Source organism: Hemitrygon akajei, chromosome 19 (genome assembly GCF_048418815.1).
Source record: "Hemitrygon akajei chromosome 19, sHemAka1.3, whole genome shotgun sequence".
In the NCBI taxonomy this organism is placed as follows: Eukaryota; Metazoa; Chordata; class Chondrichthyes; order Myliobatiformes; family Dasyatidae; genus Hemitrygon; species Hemitrygon akajei.
Genome location: NC_133142.1, coordinates 68235491 through 68257332, shown reverse-complemented (window position 1 = coordinate 68257332; position 21842 = coordinate 68235491). Strand labels below are relative to the sequence as shown.

General features: G+C 41.2%; 2 protein-coding genes across 4 annotated transcripts in view; both read left to right on the top strand.

Annotated features, from left to right (window-relative positions):
- Positions 1-458: 458 nt before the first annotated feature.
- Positions 459-6510, top strand: uqcc5 (ubiquinol-cytochrome c reductase complex assembly factor 5). The gene is made up of 2 exons (XM_073072711.1): positions 459-851; positions 6292-6510. Exons 1-2 carry the CDS (start codon positions 701-703, stop codon positions 6381-6383), a joined length of 243 nt encoding a protein of 80 aa, XP_072928812.1. The 5' UTR covers positions 459-700; the 3' UTR covers positions 6384-6510.
- A 5899-nt stretch (positions 6511-12409) lies between these two features.
- The window catches only part of LOC140742020 (5'-nucleotidase domain-containing protein 2-like), a 99362-nt gene continuing 89929 nt past the window's right edge, over positions 12410-21842 (top strand). For all 3 annotated transcript variants that reach the window (XM_073072699.1, XM_073072701.1, XM_073072698.1), the window contains exon 1: positions 12410-12810. In XM_073072699.1, coding sequence (XP_072928800.1) covers positions 12540-12810 — 271 coding nt within the window. In that variant the 5' untranslated portion in view covers positions 12410-12539. The remainder of the gene's footprint in view (positions 12811-21842) is intronic.

Sequence of the window (21842 nt, the reverse complement as noted above, 5' to 3'; positions counted from 1 at the left end):
TATCAGCGAACCAATCGCGCTTTTGTGGCAAAATTATAGTTTTTAATTTCCCATCTACAGTAGTCATGTCTTAAGATTGATTATCCGGGTATTAGTTTACAATGAGTATCGCTGAAGGTTTCTGATTTTAAGAATCCATTTGGAAAACCTTAAAACTACCTCGGACGATACTTCTCTCAATCTTGCACTGGTATGGTCATTTTTATTTTGCACAGTATGAACTGGTTATTGATTAATTCTCGTCTTTGTTACCTTATGTTTGCCCTCCTGCAGTTTCGTAAACCTAATTTTCATTACATTTACACCCTGTGTCTGCATGCCTAAGTCAGCAACTGGAACTAGTTAGGTAAGCCCCAGCCTCTTTGTGGAGGGAGTGACAAGAACCGGCACCCGCGGTGATAATTAGAGGAAGCGTTGGGCTTCTTTCAGTCACCTCCTCGTCCTGATCTTTCAGTCACCTCCTCGTCCTGACCTGGAGGAAAGCGCTGGTCCTTTCCTGCTTTGCTGCCGTCGACTGGTTAAAGGTCACTCGGAAAGAGTCGGTGGAGACTGAGGACTCTCCCTTAAAGCTACGGCTTCTGTTCCCCCACCCGTTCTGCTGCTTTGCTCTGAGGGACCTGCAAAGCGAACCAGCACACTGAACCCGGAACCGACTCCACAACGACCAGGCCCCGGTGCGGACTCGGCCGCTCCTCCAGCCATGCCACAGAGCTTCCGGCTCAGCCGGTGGCTCAGTTTAGTTCCTGGGAAGAAGATTTTCGGGCCCTATCGCTTTCTGCCGTGTTTCTTTGTACTGGGCGGTGTGCTGGAGTGGATAATGATAAACGTGCGCATCGGTCACGAAACATTTTGTAAGTACGATCGAGTAATCTGTGCGACAGCCATCTGGCAGTGCTTGCACAGTACCAAGTAGAAGAAGACTGTATTTGCAAAATAGTCCGAACACCCAAGTCGCGAAAATACATTTTTCAGTCATGTGTCCAGTAATTTCCGCTTCCTGTGGAAAAACCACTGGTGCATCGGCCCTTTTGCCTTGCATCTGTTTATGATGCAGACCGCCTAGTTCTGTGGAGTACTGAATGCTGAAAGAGGCCGGTCTACTCTTCTAAAGAGCCGTCTAATTTAATAGTCATACAACACGGAAACGGCACCTTTGGTCCCTGCCGTCCGCAATCCCCATCTAAGCTAGTCCTCATATCCCTCTAAACCTTTCCCATCCATGTCTTTGCTCAAGTACCTTTTAAATGTTTTTAATGTACCTGCCTCACTCACTTCCTCTGTCAACTCATTCCGTACACTGACAACTCTAGGTGAAAAGGTTGCCCTTCGGTTTCCTGTTAAATTTGTCCCCTCGCACTATCTTGAATTCCCCAACCCTGACGAAAAAGATTGTGCTTTCACCCTACCCACCTCCCCCATGATTTTATACAATTCTGTAAGATCTAATTCTATGTTGCATCTGCAGAAAGTACGTTCAGTGACAAGCCTTTGACAACATTTCCCTCCGTGTTAACAAAACAAAGGAACTGGTGGTGGGGGTGGGGGGGGAGGTGGTGATCATGCTGCTGTCTTCCTCACAGCTGTTGAGGTTGAGAGCATTAAATTCCTAGGATTGAACTTCACCAAAAGGTCCAACCACGTAGAGTTCACAGCCGAGGAAGCTCACCAACGCCAGTACTTCCCCGGGAGGCTAAAGAAATTTGGCATATCCCATTTGATTCATGAACAAAGCAAAGTTGTGGCCATTACAGATACTTGTTTGGCTCAAGGGCAGGAATGGTTACTTTGAGTGCCAGGCTTTTTGATGTTTCAGAAGGGACAGGGAGAGAGGCAAAAGAGGTGGGGGCATGACTCTGCTGATCAGAGATAGTGTCATGGGTGCAGAAAAGGGGGAAGTCATGGAGGGATTGTCTACGGAGTCTCTGTGAGTGGAAGTTAGGAACAGGAAGGGGTCAATAACTCTACTGTGTGTTTTTTATGGATCTCCCAATAGTAACAGGGACATCAAGGAGCAGATAGGGAGACAGATTCTGGAAAGGCATAATAATAACAGGGACACCATAGGAGATTTTAATTTCCCAAATATTGATTGTCATCCTCATTGAGCAAGGGGTTCAGATGGGGTGGAGTTTGTTAGGTGTGTTCAGGAAGGTTTCCTGTCACAATATGTAGATAAACCTACAAGAGGAGAGGCTGTACTTGATCTGGTATTGGGAAATGAACCTGGTCAGGTGTCAGGTCTCTCAGTGGGAGAGCATTTTGGAGATAGTGACCACAATTCTATCTCCTTTACCATAGCATTGGAGAGGGATAGGAACAGACAAGTTAGGAAAGCATTTAATTGGAGTAAGCAGGAACTTGGAATTATAAATTGGGAACAGATGTTCTCGGAAATGTATGGCAGAAATCTGGCAAATGTTCAGGGATATTTGCATGGAGTTCTGTATAGGTACATTCCAATGAAACAGGGAAAGGATGGTAGGGTACAGGAACCGTGGTGTACAAAGGCTGTTGAAAATTTAGTCAGGAAGAAACGAAAAGCTTATGAAAGGTATTAAGTAATGATAGAGATCTAGACGATTATAAGGCTAGCAGGAAGGAGTTTAAGAATGAAATTAGGAGAGCCAGAAGGGGCCATGAGAATGAAGGCCTTGGCGAGCAGGATTCAGAAAAACCTTAAGGCATTCTACAAGTACATGAAGAGCAAGAGGATAAGACGTGAGAGAATAGGACCAATCAAGTGTGACAGTGGAAAAGTGTGTATGGAACTGGAGGAGATAGCAGAGGTACTTAATGAATACTTTGCTTCAGTATTCACTACAGAAAAGGACCTTGGCGATTGTAGGGATGACCTACAGTGGACTGAAAAGTTTGAGTATATAGCCATTAAGAAAGAGGATGTGCTGGAGCTTTTGGAAAGTATTAAGTTGGATAAGTCGCCGGGATCAGATGAGATGTACCCCAGGCTACTGTGGGAGGCGAGGGAGGAGATTGCTGATCCTCTGGCGATGATCTTTGCATCATCAATGAGAACAGGAGAGGATCCGGAGGATTGGAGGGTTGTGGATGTTGTTCCTTTATTCAAGAAAGGGAGTAGAGATAGCCCAGGAAATTATAGACCAGAGAGTCTTACTGTAGTTGATGGAGAAGAACCTGAGAGGCAGGATTTATGAACATTTGGAGAAACATAATATGATTAGGAATAGTCAGTATGGTTTTGTGAAAGGCCTTATGAGCCTGATTGAATTTTTTGAGGATGTGACTAAACACATTGATGAAGGTAGAGCAGTAGATGTAGTGTATATGGATTTCAGCAAAGCATTTGATAAGGTCATTTGATGCAAGCCTTATTGAGAAAATTTTTATAAATGACCTGGATGAGGAAGTTGAGGGGTGGGTTAGTAAATTTGCTGATGACACAAAGGTTGGAGGTTTTGTGGATACTGTGGAGGGTTGTCAGAGGTTACAGCGGGACATCAATCGGATGCAAAACTGGGCTGAGAAGTGGCAGATGGAGTTTAACGCAAGTAAGTGTGAGGTAGTTCATTTTGATAGGTCAAATATGATGGCAGAATATATTATTAATGGCAAGACTCTTGGCAGTGTGGAGGATCAGAGGGATCTTGGTCTCCGAGTCCATAGGACACTCAAAGCTGCTGCGCAGGTTGACTGTGTGGTTAAGAAGGCATATGGTGCATTGATATTCATCAACCGTGGGATTGAGTTTAAGAGCCAAGAGGTAATGTTACAGCTTTATAGGATCCTGGTCAGACCCCACTTGGAGTACTCTGTTCATTTCTGGTCATCTTACTACAGGAAGGATATGGAAACTATAGAAAGGGTGCAGAGAAGATTTGGGGAGCATGCCCTATGAAAATAGGTGGTGTGAACTTGACCTTTTCTCCTTGGAGTGACGGAAGATGAAGTGACCTGATAGAGGTGTATAAGATGATGAGAGGCATTGATCATGTGGATAGTCAGAGGCTTTTTCCCAGGGCTGAAATGGCTAACACGAGAGGGGACAGTTTTAAGCTGCTTGGAAGTAGGTACAGTGGAGATGTCAGGGGCAAGTTTTTTTACGCAGATGGTGAGGTTGGAATCAATTATTAGGGTTGAGATTACGGGATACCTGGAGACATATGACAAGATAGACCAAAGCCAGCATGGTTTCCTGAAAGCAAAATCCTGCCTGTCTAAATTACTGTCATTTTTTGAGGAAATTACAAGCAGGGTAGACAAAGTGGATGTGGTGTACTTGGATTTTCAGAAGGCCTTTGACAAGGTGCCACACATGAGGCTGCTTAGCAAGATAAGAGCCCATGGAATTACAGGGGAGTTACTAGCATGGGTGGAGCATTGGTTGTTCGGCAGAAAACAGAGAGTGGGAATAAAGGGATCCTATTCTGGCTGGCTGCCGGTTACCAGTGGATTTCCACAGGAGTCGGTGTTGGGACTGCTGCTTTTTACGATGTATGTCAATGATTTGGACTATGGGATTAATGGATTTGTGGTTAAATTTGCTGATGATACAAAGATAGGTGGAGGAGCGGGTAGTGTTGAGAAAACAGAGAGCCTGCAGAGAGACTTAGATAGTTTTGGGGAATGGGCAAAGAAGTGGCAAATGAAATACAACGTTGGAAAGTGAATGCTCGTGCACTTTGTGGAAGAAATAAACGGGCAGACTATTAATTTAGTTAGGGAGAGAATTCAAAATGCAGAGATGCAAAAGGATTTGGGAGTCCTTGTGCAAGATACCCTAAAGGTTAATCTTCAGGTTGAGTCGGTGGTGAAGAAGGTGAATGCAATGTTGGCATTCATTTCTAGAGGTATAGAATATAAGAGCAGGGATGTGATGCTGAGGCTCAATAAGGCACTCGTGAGAGCACACTTGGAGTATTGTGTGCAGTTTTGGGCTCCTTATTTTAGAAAGGATATACTGACATTAGAGAGGGTTCAGAGAAGATTCACGAGAATGATTCCAGGAGTGAAAGGGTTACCATATGAGGAACGTCTGGCAGTTCTTGGGCTGTATTCCCTGGAGTTCAGGAAAATGAGGGGGGATCTCATACAAACATTCCAAATGTTAAAAGGCCAGTACAGATTAAATATGGCAAAGTTATTTCCCATGGTAGGGAATTCTAGGACAAAAGGACAGAACTTCAGGATTCAAGGTCGTCCACTTAGAACAGAGATGCGGAGAAATTACTTTAGTCAGACGGTGGTAAATTTGTGGAATTTGTTGCCATGAGCAGCTGTGGAGGCCAAGTCATTTGGTGCATTTAAAGCAGAGATAGATAGGTTCTTGATTAGCCAGGGCATCAAAGGGTATGGGGAGAAGGCAGGGGAGTGGGGATGACTGGAAGAATTGGATCAGCCCATGATTGAATGCTGGAGCAGACTCGATGGGCCACATGGCCTACTTCTGCTCCTATATCTGATGGTCTTATTCAGTCTGCAAGGTGACTAAGCTTCCAGTAATCTGTCATTTTAATTCTCCTTCACATTCCCTTTTCAACATCTCCATCATGGACCTCCTGCTCTGTTCCAAAAACCCCAAAATAAGCTTAAGCAACTACACTTCATCTTCCATCTGTGCATTTTAAAACAGTTGGAACTCCATATCGAATTCAGCAATTTGAGATATCTAGCCTTTCTAGTTTCTGCAGAAATGGCCAGTTTTTATACAGGCTTAATAATTTTTTTAATTTAAAGACCCAACGAGCCCATTCCGCCCAGTTACACCTAAGTGGCCAACTAACCTACTAATCCGTGTGTCTTTGGAGTGTGAGAGGAAACTGTAGCACACAGAAGGAACCTACACAATCACGGGGAGAACGTACAAACTCCTTTTGGGGGCTGCGAGGGGTGGGGGGAGAATTGAACCCAAGTCATTGCTGCTGTAAACCCAGGTCTAACCACTGTGCTAATAGGCTGCCATTGATCTGATGATGGAAGTTATTTGGTCTGAAAGTTTAACCCTGTTTCTCTCTCCACAGATGCTGCCTGGTTTGCTCAATATTTATAGCCTTTTATTTAATATTTTCACCTTCTGTTACTACATACTACTCATATGGGACTTCTCGGTCCTTGCATTTCACAACCCAAAACGATGTATTCTTTTTTTTTTATCTTCAGGCAGTGGAAGTAACTCATATTGGTATCCTGGTTTCGTCACATGATAAGGAAAAGATTTCTACAAAAAATAGATTTAGCCCGTACTGTGCATTCACTTTTTAAAAACTCTTAAGTTTACTTTTTTCTTTGAACTCATAATTTTTATTGTCTTTCTAGATGATGTGTACCGAAGAAAACGTTCTGAGCAACAGTACCAACAGAAATTAGAAGCACTGTCCACAAATGAAAATCACTTGGCATCAAAATAAGACGCTTTACCTAAATGGCAAATTTGCATTATGAATAGATTAAGTTATTTCCTCTTTAAAATTGTTATATTTCCTGAGATGTGAATCTTATTGCATTTCAAATACAATGTGTGCCTCATTTCATGAATTTACTTGTTTTGCTTCTATTTCTATCCACTTGGTGTGTATTGCACCTTATATCATAGGATATTTAAAAACCCACTCATTTAATTGCTTGAAGAACTGTTACTCTTGACATAGAACTAAGTACATAGCAGTAAAGATGAATATTGGAGAAGTTATGTCAGAAGCACTTTGGCTCATCAAATTACCGTAGATTCCGGATTTTAAGCCGCTACTTTTTTCCCACATTTTGAACAGCTTTGAACTTTGCGGCCAATAATCCGAAGCGGCTAATGCATGATTTTTTTCATGCCGCCTCGTAAACATTTTGCCTCGTAACAGTAGACCAATAAAATTGATGAGTAGTTCACAGAGGTCCAATGAAATTGTACGATAAATCAAGCGCACTTTCACAATTAAATTATTGTAAATCAGTCATTTGTACTCACCCTCATCAACATGGAAAACACTCGAAGCATTGTGCTGCCTTATGGCATACTTAGTTTATAATATTTTCGCTTAGTAATTCATTTTCTAGTTAAAGTTAGAAGAGTTTTAACTATATGTTTTCTGTACTACATCGCGGGATGCTATGACGTCACACCCGGTTTCGCGGTGTCTTGTGGGAAAATGCCGGTTTGCGATGAAACGGAAAGGAGGGGGGGAGCGCATTACGCGAGCGGCTTTGGATATGAGCGAAAACGCTGCTTTTAAGTTAAAGGTGATCAATAACTTTTCCTGGTAGGCTGTAGTATATATATTTTTTACCAGTCGTTAGGAGATATTGGAATGTTGTTCAGTAAAGAAGTATACGCAACGTATTTAAAAGTAGCCGCGTTACGGGCACGGTTCGAAAAAAAGCATTTGCAATATGTATTTGTTTTTGTTACCATATGGATTTAATTAAAAGTTAAAAAATCCTCACGTGTAATATCTTTCTGTGTAAATATCTCATATTACAACGTGGGACACCTGCGGCCGAAAATCCGGTGCGGCCTAAAATCCGGTGCGGCCTTTACAATTAAAAAATTGATTTTATTTCTAAAATTAGAGCCAGCGGCTTTTAATCAGGTGCGCTCTGTAGTCCGGAATCTACGGTATTTAACAGACACTTTTTGCTCCACCAGAAGAGGGAGTATTTTTTTTTGCTAACAGCTCTTTGCACTGAAGTGGAGTTTGGAAAGAGTTAACAATCTAACAAAGAGGAATGCCACTAACTGAGCCATGCTGTGCCAAATAAGGGGCATAGGAGACCTGACAAATAAAAGAAACACAGTATATGGTAAGTGATTGGAATGCTAAGCCATAAGACATGGGAACAGAATCGGCATTAAACCCATCAAGTTTGTTCTGCCGTTTGATCATGGCTGATTTATGTTTCTTTTGAACCCACTCTTCTGCCTTTACTAATCAAGAACCTATCAATTTCCACTTTAAATATACCCAATGATTTGGCCTTCATAGCTGTCTGTGGCAACGAATTCCATAGATACGCCATCCTCTGGCTAAAGAAATTCCTCCTTATTTCCTTATTTTTGAGACTGTGCCCTCTGGTACTAGACTCTTCCAGTATTGGAAACACCTTTTTCACTGTTGAAATCTTTGTCGTGATATATTGAAGTAGGGACTTGAGAAGAGAACAGAGCTCTAAAGGGATAGGACAGAAAAATATATTAAATATGGTGAAAACGTGTGTGGAATTTAAATGGTGAATATGTTTGTTATAGTGTGATATGTTTCTAAAATGCCTGAATTACTGGTAAAACCATTCAGTTGTTGCCTTCAGGAAGATAAGAGGATGTTTTGCCAGCACAGGAGAACAACTTTATACCTTGTATCAAATATCCAGTTAGTACAAAGCCACTGTGCAGCACGAGTTCCATCAGGTGTGTGCATTTAATTTGTAGCACATTATCAGTTTATGACACTGACATTTTATTTACTGAAACATTAAATTGACTTAGGCTATGTTAAGAATCTAATATACTATTATCTTAAGGATGTTTTAAATGTCGTGAAAGCCACTGGGAGATGAACTGCTGACAGTCACCTACAACGTTTGAAGGATGTCAAGGAAAAATAAGGAAATAAAATATTTTCATATGAGTTACATCTGCTTGAGATAAGATATCTCTAAACATTGAGAATAACTAATTTAGGATTGCCTAGCTGCAGACAATTGCTTTATCTTTTCTATTTCACAGTGTAATGTTACAGTTTTAAAATGCTGCATCAAGGTAGGATTTCCCTCTTCAATTAACAGTCACGAATTCCCAACTTTGGATCCTATGCTAATTCAGGAATGTTTTCATCAGGCAACATTTAGATGTTTTAAATTTCTTCACCTTATAATCAGTTGAAACCAATTCAGAATTAACGAACAATACTATATGTACAAGTAAACACTAAATATAGATTCATGAATAATATTTCTGTTGGTCAGGGAATAAAGGAATAGTTTGTTCTGCAAAACTTGACCTAAGTGCCTTGTGATGTTTTATCCTGCAGTTCAGGTAGAGATAGTCATTTTATTGATTATATTTAATGGATGCAGAGCCTGATCCCACTAATTGGTTGATGGATACAGGCTGCAAAATGCTGATGTATTACGGTATGCAAGACAGGTTTTTCACTGTGCCTCGGTACACGTGACAATAATAAAACAATTCACAGAGGAATCTGAGTGCCTTCCCAAGTGATACACAGAGTGAGCATGCACCCAGTAAAAGGAGAAAGGAGTGAATGATTGGAAATGCAGCAAAATGCTCATCAGGTCAGGTCAGGCCATCTGCAGGCTCAGAAGTATTTATGTTTCAGGTTAATGATCTTTCACCACAACTGGGAAAAGTTAGAGATTAAAGGAAGTTTGTAGATTTAAAGAAGGAGGGACAGAGAACAAAAGGGAAGATCTAGAGTACAGGGGAGATTGACAGAAGTGGAGGTGATGCAGATTTAAAGGGGATGATTAAAGATTGTGAATAAAGGGCTGGCTGGGGGATTGTAAGTATTGCAAGAGATATATGAAATTTAAAGTTACCAGAAAGATGAAAACTCTAAAGCTGAAAATATGAGAAACACGGCTAGAGTTTCCAGGAATTAAGTCGTTGAATTCATTATTTAGTAAGGGAGGCAGTGATGTGCCTAAACGGAGAATGAAATGCTATTTCTTGAGCTTCAGTGTAGGACGCCGATGACCGTGAGGCAGTGGGCAGGCAGTTGAAGCTCTGGTCACCCTTGCAGATTGAACAGAGGTTCCAATCTGTGTTAGACTTCTCCTACGTAAGGGAGATCCAGTGAATTGCTGTGGGAAAAGATTTATTGGAAGCAGTGGAAGGTGGTGTAGTCAGAACACTGCTACTGGGACTAGAGGAAGTGGGAAAATGGAATTAATCCTTAAAAGAAGGAAGATGGGAGTCTGAGAGCTTGTAGTGAATGCTTAACAGAGAAAATGCTATGAAAATTATTCCTCTTGTCGAGACATCCAGGACTAAGACTTATGGTTTCAGAATAAGGATCTCCCATATTAGATGAAGAAGAGGTAAAAGTTCTTCTGGATGATAATAAATCTTTGCAATTCTCTTCCTTGGAGAGGGGTAGAAAATGTATGATTCACCATATTCAAATCGGAGATGGAGCTTGGAATATTAGGAAATCAGAGATTAAGGAGAACAAATAAGAAAATGGAGATGAAGTCCTGATTTCATTGTTTGGTGGAGAGGCTCTGAGGGAATATTCAGCCAGCTCCTATTTTTTTTTCAAAAGATAGAAAAGCTCTCACAGGAGTAGCCAAGATTTAGCTGTTTCAGTCTGCTGTACAATTTAACAGGTTTTTGGGTGATCTGATTTTCTTGTTCATCAACATTCTGGACCCAAAACATTGACTGTTTATTCATTTCAATAGATGCTGCTTGTCCTGCTGAGTTCCTCCAGAATTTTGTGTGTTTTGCACTGGATATCTATCATCTGCAGAATCTCTTGTGATTATCAAATGTGATATTAGCATTTATTTCAAGAGGATGAAAACAGAAAAGCAAGAGTGTACTCCTGAGGTTTTCTGAGGCATTGGTCAGGCGGTATTTGGAATATTGAGAGTAATTTTGGGCTGCATATCTAAGGAAAGATGTGCTGATGTTGGAGGGGGTCCATGAGACATTCACAAGAATGATCCTGGGAATGTAAGGCTTGACTTATGAGAAATGTTTAATGGCTCTAGGCTTGTAGTCAGTGGAGTTGAGAAGGATGATAGGGTATCTCACTGAAACTCACCAAATACTAGAAGGCCTGGACAGAGTGGATTACAAAGAAGATCTTTCCATTTGTAGGGCTGTCTAGATCCAAAGGGACAACACAGAATAAAGGGATGAATTTAGAGGAGAGTATGTCTTTGATGGGTGGGGTCTTTGATTATATTGGTTGCTGTACTGAGGTAGTGGGGTGTAGAGAAACTCCAAGATAAAATGAGACAGTAAGTGCATTAAGTTGCAATGACGGGAGGAGTGGAGAAAACAGAGGGAATGTCTGTAGTAGGATGTCTATCAAAATGGTCAAGTTAACAATTGCAAAACATTTGGAGATAGATTTAAAAAACAAATTGAAATAGAAAAATGTAGACATATATCTGAAGAAAAGAAAGGAGCGCTCAACTGAAATTGTTCAATTGAATATGTAGTCCTGGGACTTGTATGCAATATGAATGAGGTGATGTTCTTTGAGCTTAAATCGGATGTCATTTGAGTGGTGTATTAGAGTGAAACAGAGGTCAGAGTAGGAATGAGGTCAAGGATTAAAGTGACAGACAACCAGAAGTTAAGGATTGTCCTCGTGGATTGAATGGAAGTGTTCTGCAAAGCAGTCGCACAATCAGGGTTTGGCTTCCCCAATGTAGAGCACATTGTGAACACTGAATGCAATACTCTGATTTAAAAGGAGGTCAAATGAATTGTTGCTTTACTTGGATTGTCTACATGGAGCTCTGGGAAGGGAAAAGGTCAAACTGGCAGATGTTGCATATTCTCTCCATGACTGTGTGTGTTTCCTCTGGGTGCTCCAGTTTCCTCCCACATTCCAAAGATTTACAGGTTAGTAGGTTATTGGTCACATGGGTGGCATGGGCTGGTTGAGCTGGAGGGCCTGTTACCATGCTATACCTCTAAATAAATGCCCTGAGAAGGCAGGTGGTTAATGCAGATAGAAGAGCAAACCAGGGAGTTATAAAAGGATTGTTTTTGTGGGTTGTTGAATGAAGAGGAAACTGTGTCTGGTGGTGGAATCCTGTTGGAGATCATGAGGATTATGCGGAATGATCTGTTGAATGTGGATGAAAGGGGAGTGAAGCTCTCTGCTCTGGCTGGGAAGGGAGAGGGTAAGAACCAAACTGAGAAATAGGAGATGCTGTCAAGTACCAAATCAGCTTTGACAGAAGGAAAACCACAGTTAAAGAAAAGGGATGAAGTCCTAAAGACACTAATATGGACAGTCTTTTAGAGCAAAAGTGAGGAACAAATTGGGGAAGATGGAATGGAGTCCTTCCAGGAATCAAGCCGGGAAGAGGTGTGATTAAAAATGGCTATGGGAATCATACATCTCCTGACACAGCTGTGAAGAAAGACACCAGTTGAGAACTGGATCATGTGAAAGTGAGAGCAGGCTGGAGGTCGCCACAAAGCAAATTAAATTATGACCTACAGGAATGATGTAAACAAAGTTGAAATAGTGCCGAGAACGTTGCCGGGTCTAGAGGACCAGAGTTATAAGGGGAGATGGAACAGGCTAGGACTGTATTTAGAAAGTACGAATGTACAACTGACTACGAATTAACACGTGCCCTTCTCCCCCAATCTGTGCCTGGGCCGCTTTCCCGAATTTGATTGGTTGTTGGCCGCGAATGTAGGCACTTGATTGGACAACCTTTTGTTTGTGACTGGAGCTGTGAGCCTGATCATCGGAGTACGATTAACTGTGATCTGAATTGGAGACCGGGTAGATAGCGGCGGCATCATTTTGATAGGTTTTCCCCCACACACAGAATCACTGTATTTCTGAAAGTGGAGAGTTATGGCTAGTTTATTGGCAAAGTCTTTGTCTGCTTTGTTGCAAATGAAAACGATGAAGTGTTCCGCCGTTAAATTGGCTGTGAACTATTGTAGTAAAGCGGTTGATCTGCCCACTGTGTCTGGTTGCACAGCCCAGGCGACGCAACGCGGTCACTTCGATAATCCATCAGATTCCAGCATTAGCGACAAACCAGCTGCAGCGGCAACCGCAACATCGGATAACAAAACTTATCTGTGGGCTCGTTACAATGAAATGAAAAAATTAGTTCATGGTGAGTCTGTTTAAAGAACCGTGTTTTTGGCTGCAACAAGATGTATTCAGTTTTTATTTCATTATATACGTGCATTCTTTTTCATATTTTGTGCCCGTTTTAATGTTTTTTTTTGTTTTTCATTGGATTTACATTCATGAATTGTATTGAAATTGGGTGTCAACACGAACATGGCCATGAACTATTTTATTCTGATGCGAAGAACACTGAAAAATTCGAATGCAGCACTCACAGGGAAGTTGGTTGTAGAAAGCGCAACTTTCCTGTTTTATAGTTCCTTTATTTTCAGCGAAGTGAATCTATAGCTGGTTTGTTTACTATTAAAGTGGTCATTGAGAATTTGCTTTGTCCTTCCCATTACTTCACCTTGCCAGCTTACTTGTTTCTGTTTCCCAAATGCTCAGCTATCTATCCTCCTCCTTGATCATCCACAGCTGAGGTAGGGAATTAGAAAATTCCTACTTCAAAAGGTAAAAACGTTGCTCCTTCTCCAAATCCTGGATGGCTGATATTTTATTCTGGTATTACAGTATGAAGTTTTGTACTCCTGAGATGGGGAAGCACTCCTCGTGCTTTTAATTTGCCATTTTAAAAACATTTTTCATGCTTCAGGTGAGATGTACTTTTGAACAATCCCCTTAATCCCGAAATCCATCTAGTGTACTTTGTGACCCATGTGGATTAGAAACACATTGATGACCTGTCAATACTGCTTTTTCTCATTTTATCACTTTTGAAAACAAAGTTCATGCTTTTATGATATGAAATGAAAAACTAAAAGACAAAAAAATACAAGTAACCCCTGTGATGAGTCTTTGACTTGAAATTTTAACTGTTTCTCAGGTGCTGCCCAGACTTCTGAACTTTCCCCGCGTTTTTTATTTCGTTGTTTCCCAATGTTTGAAAGCTTACTACATCCATGAAGCTTTGTGATTTTGGTTTTTCATCTACCACATTCTTATTCTGTTATTTGTAGTGTGATACTATTTTGAGATTCCCTTTGTGATTACATTATGTTTTTTTTGCAGTTTAGTCCTCTGAAACCATTCCAGTACCTTGGAGATTATGGGAAATCTTTATCCATCCATCCACTTTTGGTAGCAATCTTCTTTTGTATGTCTGAGATATAGAACATCAGATCCAATGTACTTGTCAGTTTTTTTGTTAATTTCCCCAATTTCTTGTCATTTTCTGGGATTTCTGTGCTTTCTGCTGAGAAGACAAACAGATTTTTTTAAAATGTTTTTCCGCATGTTCTTCTAACTTTCCTTTCTAAGTGATCCATATTTATTTTTTGCAAAGCAGTTTGCATACCAATGGAAAATCAAATGTTTCAGATTTCTTAGTCGGCACATGGATTTCTCTGGATTTCCAGCTCTCCCTCCTCCCTGACCACCATCATTGCTTGTTTTAGACACCTTTTGCTGAAGTTTAAAGCTCTTCTAATCCTCTGATTTACAAGATTAGAAATCTTTTCAAATCCAAGATCATCCTCTCATTTAGTTAGTTAATTGTGGATGAATCATGTTTCCTGTTGCCCTTTTATTTCTCAATAGAATGTAAATTTATTGAAAATTATGAATCTGTCATCAAATATTTGCATATTTTATCATTTTGTAAGACTTCCTAATGTTGTCTTTGAGCCTGCTATCTTTGATTTGTCATGTTACTTTTTAAATTTAAGATTCTAATTTCTTAATTGAATTGCCATCATTACTCGGTGTAAGTCTTTTGCACTTAATCTCATCTATTAAGTATGTCCTATTATACAAAAACATAAAACAAATCGTCTGCTCATGATTGGTGACACTAATGCAAAATGGTCTGTGCATGATTTGATCTGACAGCCAGCAATCTCTTCTCCACAACCGCTTTAGCAGCAATTTGGTTTCCTGGCCGATTTGAGTAGTAAAATTTCCACAATTATTGCATTACTCTTGTTACAGTAGTCACTTATTTCTTGAATAAAAATGTCCATGATGGCCTCCTCTGGAGGGCTTCTTGTTAGTACCCACCAGTTTATTATTTTCTGTCCAATATTGAATGTAATTTAAAAAATCATCTTGCTGGCCTAGGTTATCTATTATTAGCAGGTCTTATAAGATAAGCAGTGTGCTTATTTTCCTTGTAGTTTTTCAAGCTAACATAACTGGAGTATTTAATTTCCAACATTGATCTCCAAGTAACCAAATCTCTGAAGTTACTTTAGATTAAACCCATTTGACAGTAATCTTGTCATATATTTGGTTAGCATTAATTTTAAGATTATTATTTATTCTTTTCTGACCATATACAGTGCCGTGAAGAAGTATTCAGCCCCCAACCCTTTGTTCACACAAATGAATATTACAACCATGTATTTGGGTCAGTTTAACTAGGAATTTTTATTTGAATCGCATGTTTTTTTTTCAAAAATGGGGAAAATTGTAAAGCATGAGAAACTAAAAATACAAAAACTGAAATGTCAGCAGTTGAAAGGTATTCATCCCCTTTGCTCAGTATTTTGTTGAGCGCCTCTTGCATCTATTACAATCAGTAGTCATTATGGATAAGTCTGTATTAGCTTTTCACATTGTGATGGAGCCCATTCTTCCTTGTAAAATTGTACAAGCTCTGCCAGGTTATTTAGGGAGCAGCAGTGGTCAGCAATCTTGAGGTCTTGCCAGAGATGTTCAATCTGGTTAAGGTCAGGACTCTGATTGGGCTACTCAAGGACATCAATTTTCTTTATTTAAAGTCACTCCATGCTTGCTCTGGCACTGTGCTTTGGGTCATTGTCCTGAAGAAAGACAAATTTCCTTCATATTTAAAAAGTTCTGGCAGAGGCTAGTAGGTTTTTATCCAGGATCTCTCTGTATTTAGCAGCATTCATCTTCCCATCAATCCTGACCAAATTTCCAGCCCCTGCTGCTAAAAAGCATCCCCACAGCATGAAGCTACCTCCACCGTACTGTACTTTATAGTAGGGAAGGTGTTACTTGGCTGAAACACACTGTTAGATTTATGCCACACATATTGCTTAGTGTTGAGGTTTTAGTCTCATTCAACCACATAAATTTTTCCTGCATCTTGATGGTATCTTTTCAGTGAAGCTTTGCAAAGACTTTAGGGGCAAGGATGTGCTTTTTTGTTTATCCAGGGCTGCTTCCTTCCTTCACTCTTCCATAAATACCCTTTTTGCGCAAGGCCTTAAAGATGATGGAGCCATGAGCTTCGCCTCGAGCTGCAGCCACTGACTTTTGCAGCTCACTCAGAGTGACTGTTAGTGTCACAGTAGCCTCTTGTACAAATGCCGTTCTTCTCCAGTGACTCGGTGTAAAGGAACGGCCTGACCTAGGCAGTGTGACTGTGGTTTCATATTTTTTCCACTTGTTCACGGTGGACTGCTCTGAGCTATGTTCAGAGCCTTTGAGATTGTCTTGTACCCTTCTCCAGATTTGTGCTTCATTTCCCTGACTTGTCTTTTGTCTTCAATTTGGTTTGGTCCATTAAAAGTCTACCATACTGTTGGACCTTACAGAGGAAGGAGCATTTATTCAGGAAATCCTCCAATTTTCTACATCAACACATTGTACAGTATTGTACCCAAGGAAGGTTAGTGTACAAAGGAGATAAATGTTTTTTCAGCCTCACAATTTCAGTTTTAAATTTTAGTAAATTGTTGACAGGGTTTTGGAATTTTTACTTTTGATTTAACGTCATGCGTGGAGTTTTGTAGATTAGCTCAAAAATCCCACTTCGATATATTTTAAGATTAGAAGATGAGACAATAAAATGTGAAAATACTTGTGGGGGCTGAATACTTTTTCAAGACACAATACAAAAGCTAACACTTGCCAAGAACTAATTGTATTAAAACAGCACCTTCAGTGCAGCAAAATGTTGCTAGCTGCATTGTAGGAATGTTTGCATCACAAATTTTGAAATCAAGCTGAGGGAGATGTTTGCCCATAGAAGCAGGTTTTAGGGAGATCTCAAAGAAGGTTAGAGCGGACAAAAGGTTGGTGGGGGGGGGGGAATTCTAGATCTTGGAGTCTTTACAATGAAATGCAAGGCTGTCAGTGGAAAAAGGTACTCGGGCCAGAAATGGTGGGAATAAAGATCGTATAGTGAAAAAAGAAAATAAAAACTACACATCTGAAATAACTGAATATGATATAAATGCTCAAAGTCAGGCAGTATCTGTGGAAAGAGAAACAGTGGTGGTGTTTTGACTTGAAATGTTAATTCAGTTTCTTTCTCCATGAATGCTGCTTGTTGTGCTGTGTTTCCAGCATTTTCTCTTTATTTTCTATCTTATGTAGAGTGGTAGATGGTGGAAGTGATTGTGAAGTCAGTGGAGACAAGACCATGGGAGGCTTGAAAACTTGGATGAGAACTTAGGAAAATGGCAAGCTCATCTAAAAACCATTGTAGATCAGTGAGCAATGGGAATTAATGTGTGGGCCACAGTGGCCTAGCGGTTAGCATGATACTATTACAGCTCAGGGTATCTGAGTTCAGAGTTCAATCCTAGTGTCTACTCTCCCTTCCGCAACACTTACAAAGCACTCCTTCGCTCACCATTTGGAAAATCGGATCAGTCCTCTATCTTGCTGCTGCCGAGGTACAGGCAGAAGCTGAAACAAGAGGTGGCCATAGTTAAAACCGTCCACTGTTTGTCCGACCAGTCGGCCTCCCTGCTACACAACTGCTTTACTGTCTTCTGTGATGAGGATGTCTCTGAGTTCACGGAAGGGGTCACGAGTTTCATCCGGAAGTGCATCAAGGTTGTTGTTCCCCAGAAATCGTTCAGGATCTATCCAATCCAGAAACCCTGGATCAACAGTTCCATGCGAGCAGCACTTACTGCGTGACGCAGAGCTTACGTTGCCGGTTATGCCGGTTACCAGAGTTGGTTACCAGCTTACCAACTCAAGAAATGCAGCTACGATCAGCGCAAAGTCATCAAGGCAGCGAATCGACAATACAGGGACAAGATCCAGACACAACTCTCCACCAACGACACGCAGCTTATGGTAAGGTCTGCACACCATCGCAGACTTCAGAGCTAAACGCAGTGGTGCTGCCAACATTGCTGCCTCTCTCCCAGATGAGCTAAATCTTCTTTACTCTCGGTTCGATGTCGCCAGCACTGAGCCCCTGAGGAGAGCCGCTGACGACCTGCATCTCGGTCATCTCTGAGGCAGAAGTTCGCAGGTGTTTCCTACGAGTGGACGGTCACAAGGCTGCGGGACCGGACGGCATCCCAGGACGGGTACTCGGAGTATGCGCGGCACAACTGGCAGGTGTGTTTACAGACATTTTTAATCTCTCCCTCTCCCAGTGTAGAGTGCCCTCCTGCTTCAAAACACCCACCATTCTTCCTGTACCTAAAAAGACCAGGGTAACATGTCTGAATGACTGGTGTCCTGTCGCACTCACCTCAATAATAAGCAAATGCCTTGAGAGGCTGGTCAAGGATTACATCTGCAGCATGATACCACCCACACTGGACCCCCTACAATTCACCTACTGACACAACTGATCGACAGATAGCCACAGCTCTACACACTGTCCTTCCACATCTGGAGAAGAAGGATACTTATGTGAGAATGCTGTTCTTGGACTACAGTTCAGCACTAAGCACCATAGTTTCCTCCAGGCTCAACAAGAAGCTCAGAGACCTTGGCCTTCAACCTGCCTTGTGTAGCTGGATCCTGGACTTCCTGTCAGATTGCCAGCTGTTTCCTAAGCCCCCTTCATTGCTCTCTGTATACCATGACTGTGTCGCCACCCACAGCCCCTATTGACATCAATGGATCTGGGGTTGAGAGGGTGAACAACTTCAAGTTCCTCGGCATAAACATCACCGAGGATCTCATGTGGTCTGTACATACCGGCTGAGTGGTGAATAAAGCACAACAGCACCTCTTTCACCCCAGAAGGTTGAAGAGTTTGGTATGGGCCCCCAAATCCTAAGAACTGTCTACAGTGATACAACAGAGAGCATCCTGACTGGCTGCATCACTGTCTGGTATGAGAACTGTACTTCCTTCTATCATGGGACTCTGCAGAGAGTGATGCGGACAGCCCAGTGCATCTGTAGATGTGAACTTCCCACTATTCAGGACATTTGCAAAGACAGGTGTGTAAAAAGGGTCCAAAGGAACACTGCGGACCTGAGTCACCCCAACCACAATCTATTCCAGCTGCTACCATCTGGGAAATGGTACCACAGCATAAAAGCCAGGACCTACAGGCTACAACTCCTTCCACCAGGCTATCAGACTGATTAATTCACTCTGATACAATTGTATTTCTATGTTATATTGACTGTCCTGTTGTACATATTCTAAATGACTATAAATTACACATTTAGATGGAGACATAACGTAAAGATTTTTTACTCATGTATATGAAGAATGTAAGGGATAAAGTCAATTCAATTCACTGTGAAGAGTTTGTACATCCTGCCTGTGGAATATGTGGGTTATCTCCAGATGCTCCTGTTTCCTCCCAAAGTCCAAAGATGTACTGGTTAGTAGCTTAGTTGGTCATTGTAAATTGTCTCCTGATTAGGCTAGGGTTAAATCAGAGGTTGCTGGACAGCACGGCTCAAAGGGCTGGAAGGGCCTACTCTGTGATATATCACTAAATAAATACATAAAAATTGCATTTGACATCAACATTCCAGTAGTTAAGTGAAGTTGGCTGGAAATGCATTAGAAAGGTTGAGACGAGATACAACAAACTATGTCTGAGGGTTTCAGCCAAAGTGAGCTGAGGCGAAGTTGAACACTGTTATGAAGATGAAAATTTAGACAGCCTGGTGGAGGCTAGGACATGGAACATATAAAAGCAATCCTGCCTCTTGCATTCCTTAAACGTTCTTTCAGTCACCTTCAATAGATGTCCTCTGGTGTTTGTCACTGGCACCTTGGGGGAAAAAAGGTATAGCCTGTCCACTCTGTCTGTGTCTCTCACAACATTGTACGCCTCTATCAAGTTGTTTCTCTCCCACGCCACTGGTCCTCACTAGAGAAAAGCCCCAGTTCATCAAACTTTCCTCATAAGACATGTTCTCCAGCAACCTGATAAATCTCTGAACCTCTCTTAAACTTTCACTTCCTTCCTATAATAACCAGAACTGTACACAATACTGCAAGTGTGGTCTAACCAGAGTTTTATAGATCTGCAACGTTACTCTGCAGCTCTTGAACTGAACTTCTTGACCAATGAAGGCAGCACACCGTACATCTTCTTTACCACCCTACCAGCTTCCAGAGCTCTATCGATTTGGACTCACGATTCCTCTGTCCCTCCATACGGATAAGAATCCTGCCATTCACCTTCATGTTCGGTCTTCTGAATTATGTCACTTCACACTTCTCTCGATTGAACTCCGGCTTCCCCATATCTGCCCAGGTCTGCATCCTGACTATATCCCACTGTATCCTGCAACAAATTTGCACACTCTCCATAATACATCCAACATTTTTGTTATTTGCAAACTTACTAACAGACTGCTCCATTTCCTGATCCAAATTGTTTATAAAAATCACAAAAAGACCAGGGATCTCAGACCAGATTATTTTTTGGAACACTAGTCATCAAGCTGCAGTCAGAATATGCTCTCTCCCCATCATCTTCCGCCTTCTGTAGGCAAGTCAATTCTGAATCCACACAGCCAAGTTGGCTTCGTGCCTCATGACTTTCTGGATAAGGCTACTATGAGGAACCTTGTCAAACACCTTACTAAAATCCATCTATCCATCCATCACTCTATCTTCCATTTGTTTTGTCACCTCAAAAAATTCAGTCAGGCTCCTGAGGCATGACCTGCCTCTTAAAATTATGCTGGTTATCCCTAATAAGCTATGGTTCCCCCAGTGTTCAAAAATCCTGTTCGCAAGATGGGATTTGTGAACAATTGAGAAATTGTGTCCCAAACATATTGATCAAAGTTGGTCTTGGGTCATATTAGACACCAGAACTGGAAGATTCTGGGTCATTTTCAGAAAGTTTAATTGATGTTTAATTGGAGGCTATTTCTCTCCATTAAATTCTTTGTTGGTCTAGCAGACATAACTTGTGCTGCTGGAAAGATCAGCAAAAGATGTCCAGTATTGGCAGCTGTGATCAGATGAATTCCTTGAAGAGTGAGAGTTGTGGGAGTACAACTTATGAAGGGAATCAAGAAGACAAAAAAGGACATGAGAAAGCTTTGGCAGGTAAAGAAGAATCCTAAGAGATGCTACAAGTATATTAAGAACAAAGAATGTAACTAGGGAAAGAATAGATCATCTTAAGGTTCAAAGTGGTTATCAGTATACAGAGTCATAGAATGATTTAAATGAATATTTCTCATCTTTATTTACTCTGGGGAATGTCACCAAAGATTAGGAATTAAAGGAACTGAATAGTAATGTATTGGAATATATCCACTTTACAATTTTAAAAAAAGGTCCAGGCAAACTTAAGTGTATTGTTGAATAAATCCCCAAGGCCTGATTAAAGTGTCTCCTGGGAAATTGTGGCCAGCTGGAGACGAAATTGCATGGGTTCTGGCAGAAATATTTGCATTATCGTTAGACTCAGGTGAAGTACTGGAAAGCTGGAGGTTAGCTAATGTTGTCCCCTTATTTCAAAAGGGTTGCAAGGTCAAGCCAGAGAACTATAGGCTGGTGAGCCTAATGTAGGTGGTGAGAAATTTACTGGAGGGGATTCTGAGGGACAGGATCTACCAGCATTTGGATAGACAGAGTCTGGTTAGGAGGGGCCAACATAGCTTTGTGCGTGGAATAAAGTCTCATGAATTTAATTGAGTTTTCTTTTGAAAAGGTGATCAAGAAGATTGAGGGCAAAGTCTCTATGGAGACTTTAACAGGGCCTTTGACAATTGCCTCATGGTAGCCTAGTCTAGAAGATTAATTAACATAGGACTCAAGGTGAGTTAGCCAATTGGATGTAAAACTAGCTTGGTGGAAGGAATTGGAGAGTGGCAATGGAAACCTGTACAAGTCATTGGTGAAACTGCACCTGGGGGTTTG

What these genes read in the sequence shown, in the direction of transcription:
- uqcc5 (XM_073072711.1), top strand. Translation starts at nt 701, where the DNA reads ATGCCACAGAGCTTCCGGCTCAGCCGGTGGCTCAGTTTAGTTCCTGGG. An exon ending in CATCGGTCACGAAACATTTT is followed by an intron (nt 852 to 6,291) that starts GTAAGTACGATC and finishes TTGTCTTTCTAG; the next exon opens with ATGATGTGTACCGAAGAAAA.